The 15,747-nt window shown below is 36.3% G+C and overlaps 1 protein-coding gene across 5 annotated transcripts in view; it reads left to right on the top strand.

Moving 5' to 3' along the window:
* Positions 1 to 4,962: 4,962 nt before the first annotated feature.
* The window catches only part of CCDC138 (coiled-coil domain containing 138), a 67,351-nt gene continuing 56,566 nt past the window's right edge, over positions 4,963 to 15,747 (top strand). For 2 of the 5 annotated variants that reach the window (XM_020965193.2, XM_020965191.2), the window contains exons 1-4: positions 4,963 to 5,129; positions 7,733 to 7,790; positions 9,094 to 9,223; positions 12,919 to 13,046. In XM_020965193.2, the coding sequence (XP_020820852.1) occupies positions 5,037 to 5,129; positions 7,733 to 7,790; positions 9,094 to 9,223; positions 12,919 to 13,046 (409 nt within the window). In that variant the 5' untranslated portion in view covers positions 4,963 to 5,036. Of the gene's footprint in view, positions 5,130 to 7,732; positions 7,791 to 9,093; positions 9,224 to 12,918; positions 13,047 to 15,747 lie in introns of those variants that run through there. The other 3 variants (XM_078147355.1, XM_020965197.2, XM_020965198.2) reach the window with 3 other exon arrangements.

The raw sequence follows: 15,747 nt of genomic DNA, 5'->3' as shown, positions 1-15,747 counted from the left end.
TTTACTTTCCTGTCATCAGTCTCTACTACCTCAGAATCTGTAGCCTGGTTCTTTCAACAGAACTTGGATTTTTTTCCTTGCAATTGAGATATATTGCACATTTTAAAAATAGCTTTGTACCATGTTCTTTGCTTCTGGTTACTTAATGCTATGTTACTTCACTATCTGTTCTTGATGAATTTTATAAAATAAAAGTAACATCTACCTTACAATTTTTAGAATTCTTGGATAACTAGATGTTCCTTCATCCATTCTAGCACTGTGGAAAGTAGGGAGGGCAGTTAAAGGATGAGAAAACTAGTTGGCCATGGAATTTTAGGACTGTAAGCAACATTTCCCCCCAACTCAGATGCAAATTGAAAACATGGAATTACTAAAGGTGTGGATAGTAAATAAAACAAAGTGAGTCTTGGGAGATTGAGATGCATCTCCCTAAGGCATGGGAGAATGGCAGCCCCCTGCTTCCTCCTTACAAAAATTGACATGTTTATGAGGAGTGTATGCCAATGTTGAATATATTCCATCTACCCTTTTACCCTTTTTAAAAAATCATTGTCCCAGGTTAGTTAGCTAGCTCAGTTTTTACTGTAAAGAAATGAATTATAAAGAAATGAAAGAAATCTTGCTTCCTGGGCAGTTAGAAATTAGGTGCCCTGCATAGTTACCTGTTCAAGAATAAAATTTCTGGGGAAGAGTTTTATGGTAGCAGATTAGGATTTATTCCTTTGTGATGATGGAGTATCATCATTACTTTAATAAGAACTGCTCAGCCAAGTATCAGAGAAAAAGTTTACTTGCCCTAAGAATTTATTAATTCAAAACTAATTTACATTTTCCAAATTGATTAGGAAAATAAAGGGAATGGTGGTTTCACTATTACCTGGAATGCTCTCTAACATGGCTTCTTTGTCCTAATTAGTATTTCATGATATGGTGGTATAGAGAGAATTCTTTTTTTAAAAAGTGATTGATGGCGTTTGTGGCAATCCTAGAATAAATTCTGAAGTATCAACTGTCACTAAATTTAAAGGAAGTAAGAAACATTCTTTGAATTGGCTTTTTTGTGAGATTTTAAAAGCTTTTAAAGCTATGCATAATAAAGTTTGATGGACTTTAATCTTGACTAATAAATAAATGATGTCATGTTGCATTCTGATAGTAAATTTTTTTTAACAGTCTGGTAAAAAGAATGATTATCTGTAGCATTCTGTTCCTCTCCCATTCTGATTCTCCCTACACTTGTTCTAAAGTAAAAATGACTTCAGACATTGTACCAAAGGCTATCTGTCACCTATTTTTGGAAGGAGTTTTAAAGATTGCTCCACCTTAAAGAAAAAATGAATTGTATAGAAGCACACAGCATTATATTGAATTCTTTGTAACACTGACCATTTTTATATTGTCCTCATTAAAACCTTTTAAATGGAATAGAAACTCACCATTTTGTATACTTATTTATAAATTATCTTTTTAGCAAAATTTTTAAACTAATTTTATATTGAATGAAGTGACTTTCATGTAGATCAGTTTAGGTGATTTGTAAAACCCTTAATTTTTTAAAGGAGGTAATGGATAACTTAGATTGCTGTTCAGGTAAATTCTAAAGTTCTAAATTTCTAAAATTCTAAAGCTGAAGAAATGTTAAAATATGCCTTATTTTAGAAATGGCAAGTGTTAAAGTAATTTCATGATTTGAGAAATCATGTTTCAGTTATTTGGGATCCCAACTCTCACTATGTGTAAGGCAAGTTGTTAATTTTTAATCTATACAATTAGAGGATCCCTCTCAGTTCTAAGAGTCTATGGCTTATAATTGTATGTAAAAATGGCCTAGTAGTTTATAGGACTGAATTGGTTGTAAGTAATATTTGACTTTATACCACCTAATTTAGCCATTGTTTTAAAATTCCTGGAAAGAGAAAAGTGGAAAATGAAGGAATAAATGAGAAAGCATTAATTATGTTCTATTGTGTGCTAAGCACTGGAGATACAAAACAAAAGCAGAGAGGAACCTGGAAAGAAAGGAAAAAACCTATAAAGAAACTTACCAAAATTTCATTTTCTCCACATGTCCTTCCAGCTATTTGCTGTGCTTTTTCATAACAGAAATAGTAAGTGGTTCCCATCATATTTGTGTGTCAGCTCCTAACAATTTAAAATACATATTGTAATGCAGCAGGAAGAAATTTTGGAGTCAGAAGACCCCAGTTTTAATCCCAGTTCTACTACTTACCTGTACCTCAGTTTCCTTATCAATAAAATGAGGAAGTTGGACTAAATACCTCTTCTAGCCCTAAATCTATGTTTTTTTAATCCAGAGTCTCCAAGTCAAGAGAAATCTAGGCTTACATGGTCTGTTTAACGCAAGTGATTTGTGATATTGAAATAATAAATAGCCCAAGGTTAGAAAAAGCCATCAGAACGTACCCTTTAATTGTCGTAGAACCTGGGATGAGAGGTATTAACAGTAAGGTCAAATATAGTGTTTGGATCGGTGGCTTAGAGTGGTTGTTGAGTAAAGTAGTGACCATAGCCTTCCTGACTTAGAATAGTTAGCTACACTGTTGTAGACTCCCAGTTAAGCAGAACAGACTTGACAAGTGACAGAAAATTTTTATGAGTAGAATTCAACATAGTAAATAGCTTTATGGAGTAGATACAGCCTTAACTGAGTTGTGGCTTACCAAAATGCATTAATTGGAATCTCAGAGAAAGTGGCCTACACTAACACAGAATTTTCAGAAAGAAGTGAGGTATGGCAGTGTGGTGAAGTGGAAAGAAGGCTAGAAGTCAAGAAACCTAGATTTTAGTCACAGATCATGTGGCTGGGGAAATTAAAAATTTATTATTTGTCTAGTATGTGCAAGGTAATGTTACAGTCTTCAGTGATAGATAAAAAATGAAATCTGTATTCTTGAGAAACTTGCATTCTTTTGAGGGGAATACAACATGTATACAGGTAGATATAGTACAAGGTAGGCTGTGATGGGAGTACAAGTAGAGATTCAAAGTATTCTCAGAAAATTTGGAGTGAAGACTTCACTGTATACCTTGGATTGCATCATGGAAGGATGAATGGGGCTTGAAAGAAGAGAAAGCTTCAACAGGCATTGAGAATGACCTGTGGAAATGCACGGAGGCAGGAGGGTTTAGGATAGTATGATAATATGATAAAACAACATTAATAATTGATATTTAATAATTTCCAATATAAATATATCATACCATATTATATAATTATATTAAACCATACCATAATTAAATAAAATAAAAGGGAAGAGATGTTAGTCCATTTTGGTTGGAATGGCAGATGTGTAGGAGAGTAGGCTGATATAAAACTGGAAGATTAAGATGGAGCCAAAAATTGGAAGGCCTTAAATTCTGGGTTTAGGAATTGCCTAGGCTAAAGGCAATAAGGAACTCCTAAAGGTAGGATCGATCTGTCTGTAACAAAAACCTTGAGGACAGGTTGGAGAGGGAAAAAGACAGGAGGGTGGTTAGTAGCCTATGGAGAGAAGGAAATGGCAAACCACTCCTGTATCTTTCTTAAGAAAACTCCAAATGGGCTCTTGTGGAGTTGGACACAACTGGAAAAAAAGATTGAACAAATGAGATAATGAGGGTTTGAACTCATTATGATAGCGAAAAGAAGGTAGGGCACGTATCTTAAGATTTTGTGGAGGTTGAATAAGAGAAAAGGAGAACAAAGGTGAAAAGCTTAAGGAGGCATTAATAAAATCATTGTTTAGGAGGAGCATATTTAAATGTCTTAGACTGAGGAAGCTGAAAATGTGGGCCTGGAATTCAAGGGGTCGGGGAACCTTTTAAAGCACTTCACCTAATTTCTAGGAGAGGGGTGTCATTCCTACAGCAAGGCTTTCTTTGTCCCACTTTCCCTTCTCCCTACCCCCCAAAAATCATATATTCTTCTGAACAATCTCCAGGAAACTCAAGCCTTCTCTAGACTCTAGGTACAACTGCATGCAGATTAAGTCGTTTTCATTCCTGTCCTATTGTTTTCTTTTTTTGCTTTTTGGTGAGGCAGTCGGGGTTAAGTGACTTGCCCAGGATCACACAGCTAGTGTTAAGTGTCTGAGGTCATATTTGAACTCAAGTCCTCTTGACTCCAGGGACGGTGCCCTATTCATTTCGCCACGTAGCTGCCCCCATATTGTTCTTTTCAACCTTTAAAAAGAAATGGGAAATTTACCTAAATGTATACAGATCTTTGAGAGACGTAACTTGCTAAATGCCATATTTTAAGTTTTATGTTAACATTGCCAGAACTGACATCTCCAAAGTCCCAAAATGTAATTACAGTTCAATCAACTTGATCACTTTTACTTATAAGCGAATTATAGAATGAGGTATTAATACAAAATCTGTCTAAAAAATTTTAAAGTAACTGCTATTACAAAAATTAAAAGTATTTATATTCATGTTTTGTTTATTATTCACATCAGTTATGTATTTTGTATTTACATTATTTATGTCATCTTCCCGTTTTTACTGGAAGATTTCCATTATCTGGTCATTCAGTCTTGAAAGATGGCTGTGCCCTTAGTCTAACCTTTCTTTACCTAATCAATCATTCCGTGACATTTATTGTCTGGCACCTTACTGGGGGTCTAGTGTTTGTGCTTTTGTTTCCCCGAGAGATGAGGCCGCGTCATTGCTGCCTTCGAAGCCTTAGCATCTAGCTCTGGATGGGGCACACAGTTGGGGTTTAATAGGGGCTCGTGCCTGAATGGCTGATACCAACGCCGACCGCGCAGGGTTTTTCGGCCCCGGCATCATCCTGTCCCAAGTCACCCTGAAGGTGCGCGCACGCGGTGCCTCCGGCTTGCGCGCGGCCCGTCCAGCTCGGCAAGCCCGGGTCCCACGCCGCGGGGGGGGGAGCGGCCCCAAGCGCGCATGCGTCAGGGACGTACTTCCGGCCTCGCGAGATCCCGCCCCCCTTGACTCCCGCTTTGAACACGGTTTCCCCGGGAGACGGAGAGACAACGGCGGGCGAGACCGAGAAGCAGAGACGAGCCATGGATCCCAAAATCGTCAAGCCTCCGGGTCAGGACGAGGTCTTGGAACGGCTCAAGAACCATTACGGAATCTGTAGCAATGTCCAGAGTGAGGTAAACCCTCCCCCGGCCAGAGGGCAAGGCGACTGCCTTTTGTCCCTCCTGTATCCCAGTCGGTTTCCTGGGTCCCGCTCGGCTCCGGGAGCCGCCTGCCACTCGCACCCCTCCGCTTCCGTTCCCCGCCCGGTAAAGTAATCGCGTGCCCCTTCCCGCGCGTCCCCCACATCTGCGGCCGTCGTCCTGCGGGCCCGTACCCCTACTGCGGCTTATTAAGCGTTCTTAGTCAAGTCTGTGTCTGCTCTGGGCTGGTGCGCCTTTGGGGGGAGGGGGAGGGAGAGATGGAGGCGGGGGAGTGAACAGCGGTGCTCTGCAGCCCGTGGTAAGTCTAGCTTGTCATCCCCATTCTAGTATGGAAATAACTAGAGCTAGTGTTTCTATAGGGCTCTAAAATTGGCAGTGTGCATTTACATTTGTCATCTCGTTCAACCCTCACAACAACCCTGTGCAGTAGAGGTGTTCTTTATAGCCCCATTTTACAGTCGAGGCAACAAGCATTCATTAAGCTCCTATTGTGTACCTGGCGCTGTGCTTTTAAGCACCGGGAGTATACAGATACGCACACACATTCACACTCGCAGTAAAGTTACCCAACATTAAATAAGCCTGTACTATGGTTCTTTAAGCACTAGGGCTAGACAGTTGAGTCACTGAACATTAATCTCTTACCACAGTATGATGGTAATATAGTGATATAGTATATAGCATAGTAAGGGCCGGGTACTGTGCCTTTCAGTTAGCACTGGAGATACACAAGTCAAGTGGCCAGGCATTTATGCTATGAGCCAGGCAGTGCCTGGGGGTACAAAGGCAAAAGGCGGTTCCTCACATTCTAATGATGCAGACAGCGTGCAAGCAATTTCGTACAGATGTAGAGGGAAAGCACTAGCATCAATTGAAGAGGAGGAATGGAGATGCAGTTTTAGGTGGGCCTCGAAGAAAACACAGAGGTGGATATTAGGAGGAGGGAGAAAGTTCTTGTCATGGGAGCAGCTAGTGGAAATGCCAGTCAGGAGATGGAGTGTTGGGAAGGAGGAGCAGCAAGGATGAGTTTGGAGGGGGAGTAAGGTGTAAGAAGACTGGAAATGGTAGGAAAGGTCCAGGTTACAGATGATTTTAAAGGCCAAACAGGATTGTATTGTCAATTAACTTCCAGAGTACTGGAAGTGATGGAGAGCCAGTGAAGTTGATTTAATGAGGGGAGAGGGGTGTCGGGACCAGACTTCTGAATAGGAAAGTTAAAAAGCGGGGAGGGAAGATTTGGAAGGAATGCTCATGACTTCTGTTTAGATATGTCAAGTTTAAGAGGAAGGCACCCAGACAGAGTCCTACAGTTACTAAGTGTCTTGAGGTAGAATTAGAACTCAGGTCTTCCTAATTTCTAAGTCAAGCGCTTTACCCATTATGCTTACCTAGCTGTCTATCTTGGCCACTTCCCAATAAACCACCTTATTTTACTTTTTGTTTTTAAAATTGTATATTTTTTCAATTATCAAGAATTTATTCTCTCACATCTTACCCTAATAGAAAAAAAGAAGAAAAAAGCCTGTAGTTCAAATATGTAATAGTCAAGGAAAGCAAATTTCTACAGTGGTTATGTCCAAAAATGTATGTTTCATTCTACATCTAACATTCTACCTTACAAACCTATAATACCTCTGACACTTATTAGCTGGGTGACCTCGTCCATGTTCCTTAACCTTGGAGCTGGAGGGACATTATGGAATGATGGATAGGGTGGTGGACAAAAAAGTTAGGAAAAGCTGGGTTCGTGTTCCTCACCAGCTAAGTTAATTCTCATCAAGTTATTTTCTCTCTTCTTTGCTCCAGTTTCCTCAACTGTAAAATATGGGGATTTGGGACTCAGTAACTCATGGTGCCACACAGCTAATAAATATCAGAGCTAGGTCTTAAACACAGGATTTATACCTTTAAATACAGTACTGCTTTCACTATCTCAAAGGTGCTTCTCTTGAAGGCAGTTGCCAGCAGTGGGTAAGAGCTGGTATAAGGCTAACTTGCCAGTTAACCTGCTTTGCTTCTTGGGTGAAGATCTTTCCTAAATCTCTTAATCCCTCTGAGCCTCAGTTTTCATATCTTTTAAAAAGTGGAAATGATAAAACAAAAGATATTTATCCACCGTCTCCACAGTTTAGATAAAACAAGCCTTCAAGGAGTATACAATCTAATAATTTGTGTTTTATACACAATATTATATATGGAAGGGTTTACAAATAAGTGCTCGATCTTGGGGAGGAAAGCCATTAATGACCTGATAGATCAGGGTACAAAGCATTATAAACCTTATTAGGAACATCTATAAACAATATCTTCTCTGTCTACCTCAGGAAGTGGTTATAAGAATCATATGAGATAAGTATGGCTCCAAATTCAAGCTGTCTAATTTTCCTTGTGGTTAATTGTCCTAAAAATTTTTACTTGCCTAACAAAGCTTTTCAAAAAATGTATTTGTATTAAAAATTAGTTGTTATAAAAACCTTGTAAAAGTTGATTTTATATTTTAACTTACACTGAAAATGAGTATTTTTAAGATAAGCTTTTAAGTATTAAATATAAGTTAAATATGTTATTTCTTTTAGTTTGTTGGTTTGGATAATCAGGTCAGATGTAAAAGCAGAAGATCTCTTACCTACACAGGTAGGAAGATTAAGTTTATTGTATGTTTTGGTGTTCATAATGAAATTCAGTTTGAGAAGACAGTACTAGAAAATTAGTGTACTGTGCCTGTGGAAAGTTTTGTTCATGGTAGTATAAATAACAAATACTGTGATTTTTTGATTATTTTAATAAACTAATAGCTGCTTTATAAATGGCTTACAAACCTGTAAATCAAAAGTATGATTCTGATTGTCATTTTTAAAAATATGTTTATTCCTACCTTCCCTTCCCTTCCCCATTAAAGCTTCTTTATGTTGGGTTAAAAAAAAATACCAGGAGGGTGTATTTGGTGGCATATGCACATTCTCATGTTACTAAGATCCCAGATTGAAATGAAGCAATACTGTATTAACTAAATGTTGTTGTAATATACCTCTAAAAGTAAATAATTAAACTATAGAAAGTACTTTTTGTAGCAGAGTCTAGCTCTGGTTCCAGGTTGACATTTAATTTGGTTTATATCTTGGTAAAGGTCACCATAGATATGTATAGCTACTTATTTATGAATTGCTAGATATTGTATTAGCATGATTTTGGTACTAAAATGTCTACCCTTCTCCCTCCTCAAGAAAAAAAATCACATAAAAATTCCTTTTTAGAATTTTGTTCATTACTTCCTAAATTTATCATTGACTATTCCAATTATTAACTTTATCGGGTTTAGTATTTTTATGTGATAGCTTTTTTTTTCAATTCACCAGTTAACATAAATCAAATAATCTTTTTATATTTGCTTTTATAGATAATTCTTAATTGCAATTATAGATTTTAGAATTAAAATTAGTTGATCTTAAGAGAACACTTCCTGAAATATATTTGATATGTGAACATATGTTCAGGATCTTAAATTAAAATTGTATTTGTTTGACACTTTTAATCTTATGAAATAGAACTGTTTCTCGTTAAATTTCTGAGAAGATGGAGAGGACTTGTATTCTTTAAAAAAAAAATTTATAATTTGTTTTCCTATATAACCCTCCCCTTTGTCTTGTTGAGTTCAAATAAACATGGCCCAAGATTTTATTCATTAAATATTTATTGATAACTTATTACATATATTATTTATTGAGAACTTATTATATGTGCTATAATATAAGGAGTGACTGTACTGAGGAGATGTTAAAAAATCAGATGTTGCTTTGTGGGATTTATGGTTAGTTATGGAGACAAGATGTTACATACTCAAAGTAGTTAATTTAGCCTTAAATTGTAAGGACAGTGTTCTATGAAAAAGTCAATATCTCAATCTATAATTTGTGTGTTTTTTTTAATTTGCTGATAGATGCATTGGATAACTTATCATCAGATCCAGTTATGCCTCTGCCCACTGACTCGGCAGCAACATTTTCTCATAATACGGGAATAAATTTTTCGAAACCCCTTTGTGACTTGTTCAAGAAGAATGTGAATTGGTATGGTATCCCTGTATCCCCACTACTGTTGGCCCTTCAGTATGTCATACCCGTACTAAAAAACGGATTTTAAATTTGCTTTTTTCCCTCAGAGATTTAAACCTAGTAACTTGAGTGTTGTTGGCTTCAGTAATATTTTACAATTGAAGAGATAGCTAGATAAGGCATTTATTAAGTGCATAGCTACTGTAAATATAAATACAAGTCAGCAATACAGGGTCTGCCCTCAAGGAGCTTGCCTTCTAATAGGAGAAACATAAAGGGAAGCTGGAAGGGAAAATTATTCATGCTGGTGACCTAGAAGTGAAGTGGAGGCTTGTTGCCAGAAAAATAGATAAAAGCTCAACTGTTAAAGTCCAGGGTGTTTCCATGTAGACTGTTAGCTTCTTGGGAGTAGGTTTTTTGTTTGTTTGTTTTTTTCCTCCTTTCTTTATATCCCCAGTGTTATATAGTGATGGGCACATTAGTAGGTATTAAATAAATGCTGGTTGACTGAGCCCAAGGAACTGGTGGGGAGAGGTGGGGGGTGATGGCTAGAGTCCATGTGGTATGGTTTGGAGCTGGTGGGTAGGAAGGAAGGTAGACACCTGTTTGAAAGGAACTTCTTTATTTTTACTTAGAAATAGCCAAGATTGAAACATAGACATATTAGATTTAATGTCATATTAATGTATTTAGCTATCCTATTAACCATCCTAAAATGTATGAGTAACATTTTTATATTTGTTCTTTCAGTTTGAATAATCCAAGACTCATATTGAGATCTATTTGTTTTAATTTGAATCCATGTTTCTTGGACAATGAGATATTTTAAATTAACATAATAATAACAGCATTTTTATGGTAGTTTAGAGTTTGTAAAGTATTGTGTCCCCATTGTATGTAGTGTGGTATAAGACACAAAAGAAGTGTGTAACTTGTTCTGTCCCTTGAGGAGCTTAGATTAAGTCCTTTAAAAATTTAAAAAAAAATTTGAGCTTATAGTTTTGTTAAAGAGACAAGACTTACACATAAAAAGCCATCATAGAGCAATCCTGGACAGTGTATTATGCTAACTTAAATATGAGAAATGGCCAAATATATATGGTACAGATAATGCATCTGTATATATGGCAGCCAAGGAAGGAAGAAGGTTAGAAATAAAGTAAGACTAAAGCTATATAAGAGAAGCAGCAGGTTTCCTTACCTGGGAATTGCAGTTAGCTATAGCAGTGATTCCACTGGTCCCAGGTCCAGGGCCTATCCCTGTCTTTAAGCAGTATACACAGGTAGAATGTAAAAAAGCTGTTCTCCAGAGAGTTCAAGCAAGAATACCCACTTCTTTGTAAAATTATCTATAATTTCCGAATGAAAGGTACATGTTTGTCTTTATTTAAATTCTCCATTTGGCATTCATAAACACTGCCAACTTTTTCTGTTGGAACTTCAGAGCATATTCAGAAAGAAGAGAAATTGACATGAAGTTCATTATCTGTATTAATTTGAGATTTCCCCTAGTATTTCCTTACATAAAATGAAAGGCTCCTTTGTCAGTATTCTGTTTTTCTAGGAAACAATCTGGGCATGATCTATAATTTTAGCTTTATTCAAAACATGTAATGAGTGCATCTTATGTGAACAGTACTTTGTGAGAAGATACATTTAGGTAAGGGTCAGTCTGCCTTCATGGAGCTTACTGTCTAGAAAAGGGTAAGAACACAAACATGGAAAACAGTAATATACAATTTTCAGTCAGTCGGTAAGCATTTACTAAGCCCATACTATGTGCACAGTACCAGGGATACAAATGCAAAGATTTGAGACCATTCCACTGTGAAGGAGCTTGCGTTCTGTTGAGGGAAACAAGTATGTCCAATAAGTATATTCAAAGTAATAAAAAAGAATAAATACCAAGTAGGTGGAGGGAGGAAGATTGGAAATTGGAGGGGAGTCAGGAAAGACTTCATGTAAAAGGTGTTGCTGGAACTGTGTTATGAAGAAAGAGGGAATTTGTGAGGCAGAGGTAAGGAGGTAGGGCATTCCGTGTGTGGGGGATGGCCAGTACAAAGGCATTGAGATGGGAGATAGTGTCCTGTTTGAAGAATGGAGAGGAAGCTAGCCAGATTGTCAGGTTTGGAAGGGAAATAGTATATAATGAGGTTGGGGACAGGTTACAAAGGACTTTAAAGTATAAACAGAGGAGATTATATAGATTTGATTTTAAAGGGTAATAGGGAGTCTTAAGAGTTTACTGAATTGAGGAGTGACTTGGTCAGATCTGTACTTAAGGAAAATTACTTTGGCAACTATGTGGAACAGTGGTGTCAATCTTAAATAGAAATGGGGGTACAGCCGTCCATAAAGATCCCTGTAGGCCACATAGTGACTTAGAAAACCATATATTAACATCTGTATTTTATTTTTACTTATTTTGTTAAATATTTCCAAATTATATCTTAATCTGCATCAGGCAGTGTCTGGAATTTTGTGGGCTGCTGCACGTTTGATATCTGATATGGAGCAGTGATTGGAGAGGAAAGAAACCAGATGTAGGAGGACTAATTAAGAAGCCTATGAGAAGTGATGAAGATATGACGTATGTGTAGGAAGAAGAAGTTGGATGTGAGAGTTGAGAAGTAGGAAGAATAAGATTGGACAACTAATTGGCTATGTGGAGTGAGGGAGAGTGCTTTTCTACAATACTTTTTTTTACACACACTTATATTACCTGTTATTTGTCTATATATATTCATTCACATATATTATATGTATGTGTGAACATATATATAGACACACATACATATACATATACCTACACATGTGTATGTGTGTGTGTGTGTGTGTCTGTGTGTGTGTGTGTGTGTGTATATATATACATATATATATATATACATACGTATATATATGCACATATATACACACACACATATATATATATATATATATATATATATATATATATATATATATATATATATATATATATATATATATATATATATATATATATATATATATGCACTGAGAGAGAGGTCCCCGCACCCACATACTCTCTGAACCTGTGATTTTACCAGTATAGAAAACTCAAAGTAACAAAATTCCCTTTTTTAATGCAGATGAGCGACTTCTATAATTTATAGTCTTAGAGGGTTGGGGCCTGGGAAGTTAAGGGATTTGCTCTGTGTCACATAGCCAATGGGTCAGAAATGAGATTTAAACCAGCAAAACTATCCTGATTGCTGCTGTTATCCTTCTGTTACTGTAGTCTTCTATTATGTCATGCTGCTTCTTTACTTTATTACATATACTGTAGAATTTTCAACCTTTAATATAATTCTATTAGAATTTGCAAATTAATTTTCTCATTTTTTGTCTAAATAAGTTTAAATGCATGTAAAGTCTAATTCAATAACTACATATAGGAAATGGTCACTTTTCTTTGACAAGTGCCATTAAAATTTTTCTTTACAATTCCGTAATACTAATTAATGACACTGGTCAAATCACTTTGTCCCTATGAGCCACAGTTTCCTCATCTGTAAAATAGGGATAATAATGCTTGTTATTCTTACTTCATGGCTTTGTTGTGAGGAAAGTGCTTTTTAAACTTTAAAGCTTTATATATATATATGAACTATTACTGCATTTCAATTTTAATACTATAGAATATTTTATAGAATTTTTTGAGTTGCTATGTATAATTTTTTTCTTTAAAGTCTAGATGATGACCTGGATTATTTTTGTGATTTGAGTCCACTGGAGGTGGAAGAAGAGTTAGTTGAAGGTGATCAAAGCGTCAGTATTGCACAGGGAATTAAACCTTTCACAAAAGACACACCCCCAGGTAAATAAAAATTTTATTTCATAACAGTCACTTAATTTTAACTTAGACAAGAATGAAGAATGAAACATTTCTGGAAGTGTAAAGATGGATGCTGAATTACCTATGTATTTAAAAACATACCTTTTTACAAATTGTATTGATATATTTTAACTTGATCTGTATTTTTGAAGATATCCTTCTCCCCTTCCCTTTCATTTTAAAAAAAAATTTTAATTTTTTAAAATTTTTTTATTTTGGCTGGGCAGTGGGGTTAAGTGACTTGCTCAGGGTCGCACAGCTAGTAAGTGTTATGTGGCTGAGGCCAAATTTGAACTCAAGTCTTCTTGAATCCAGGGCTGGTGCTCTATCCACTGCGCCACCTAGCTGCCGCCTTCCCCTTCCCTTTCACTACCATTATGTGGCCCTTGTAACAAAAAATAAGCATAAAAAGAAAGCCAACAAAACTAGACACATTAAGTGGATCTGATGGTACATGCAGAAGCAAGTACTTCTGCAAAGAAGGGAGAAGTGCCTTTTTGTCATCTCTGCCAAGTCAAGAGTAGTCATACAATGCCATATCATTCAGTTTTGGTTTTTATTTTTTCCAGGTACATTTACTCCCTGTGTGACCTTGAGCAGGTCACCTAATCTTTCCAGATTTCAGTTTCTTTGATAGTACAAGAAGACAATTGGACTAGATGGCCTCTGAAATCTCTTCCAGCTCTAAAGCTTTTTCTAATTTAAAAAAGTTGATAGCTTTTGTTTTTATATCATTTACATTTCCCAGTATATACCCTATCTTCCTCCCCTTCCTGAGCATCCTCCATTCCTTAGAACAAAGAATAAAAAGAGAGGGTGAGGGGGACAGTTTAACAAACGAACCAAGATAACAACCAAGGCTGACCTCTAAATTATTTCCCACTTGTGAAGAAAAAATGTAGAGGAGTACATTTTCTCATATCTTAAGTATCATGCTTGGTCATTATAATTTTCTGTAATTTAATGCTACCATAGCCTGAGAGCCAGAAGGGATTTTGAAAGTTTTTGAGTCCAGAACACCTTTGTTTTAGAGGTAAAGAAAATGAAACCCAGAAAGTTTAAGTGACTTGCCCAGGGTAATACAGTGAGTAACTGTCTTTAGTTCAAATTCAAACCCAAGTCTTCCTGACACCACTATATTGATTGTTTTGTTCTTTCCATTTACACTGTTATAGTTGTAGTTGTGTTGTTTTCCAGGTTACGCTTACTTCACTTCTTATCAGTTCAGTTAAGCCTTCCCCAGTTTCTCTTTATTCATCATATCCATTGTTGCTTACAGCACAGTAATATTCAGTTACACTCATGTACTACTACTTCTTGAGCCTTTCTACTGTTAGTGGACATGTCCCTTGTTTCCAGTTCTCTACTATCTAAAAAAGGGTTCCTAAAAGTATTTTGGGGCATATTTTTATCCTTGACTGCCTTTGAAGTATATGCCTAGAAATGGGATCTGTAGGTCAAAGGGTGTGGCTGTTTGAGTCATTTTCGTCACATAATTCCAAATTGCTCCCCAGGTTAGGGAAGAATTCTACCAATAGTGAATTACTGTGCCTCTCTTTGTCCGTATTTTTTGACTGTGTAATTTATTGGGTAAATAACTTTTGATTGTTAGACACACACACACACACACACACACACACACACACACACAGGTTCCTTACATGTCTTGGGTATCTTTTTTTTTTTTTGGCGAGGCACTTGGGGTTAGGTGACTTATCCAGAGCCACATAGCTGATAAGTGTCGAGAATCTGAGACCAAATTTGAACTCAGGTCCTCCTGATTCTAGTACTGGTGCTCTATCCACTGCGATACCTAACTGCCCCCAATTATATGCTTTTCTGAAATATTTGTTACAAAGATTATTTTTCCCCAGTTGACTATTCTAGTTGCATTAATTTTGTTGGTATAGAAGCATTTCAACTTCACAAAATTAAATTATCTGTTTTATTTTTTGGGATCTCTTCTATAATTGATTTCGTTAAGGATTGTGAAAAATATCTGATAGCTGGGCATGGTTTCTTATTCCTTTCATCCTTGTTACTTAGGAACCTTAAGCTTGGTGGTTGAGAGCTCTGAGCCTCAGTATGAGTAAGACCATTTGGGCTTTACCTGGGAACAGATAACTTACCAGGCTTCCTAAAAATGGGCAAAGTATCCCAGGCCAAAAATGGAGCAGGTTAAAGCTTCCTTGACAATCAGTAGTGGGATCAGGCCCATGAGTGGTGGAAATAGGGAAACCTAGTGTAAAAAACAAACAAACAAAAAACAGCTGATTTATTTTTCTCCTAATTTTTGAATAGTATGACCACATATGTATTTTGAGCTTATTTGTGACATATGGCTTAAAATGTTCTGAATTTCTGCCAAACTACATTACAGTTTTTCTGTTTATTTTTGTCAAATAGAGAGTTTTTCCTCAAATAATTTGTATTATCAGGTTTATTGAACCCTGGGTTATTGAATTATTTCTGAATTTTTGTCTAGTATGTTCCACTGATCTACTTTTCTGTGTTTTAATATAAATGTACCTTTTAAAGGTGCTATTTTATTACTATTTTAGTGGTTGTTAGGCATAGTAATTAAATTAGTTAAATACCCTTGTTGCTAAACAAGTTTTAAAAAAAAATCTATGTCATATTCAAGTTATATGAGGATTCTTAACCTGGAATTTGGGAACCTGAT

Source organism: Phascolarctos cinereus, unplaced genomic scaffold, assembly GCF_003287225.1.
Source record: "Phascolarctos cinereus isolate Bilbo 61053 unplaced genomic scaffold, phaCin_HiC Scaffold_7;HRSCAF=346, whole genome shotgun sequence".
Classification (NCBI taxonomy): domain Eukaryota; kingdom Metazoa; phylum Chordata; class Mammalia; order Diprotodontia; family Phascolarctidae; genus Phascolarctos; species Phascolarctos cinereus.
This window is presented reverse-complemented; position numbering and strand designations above follow the sequence as displayed.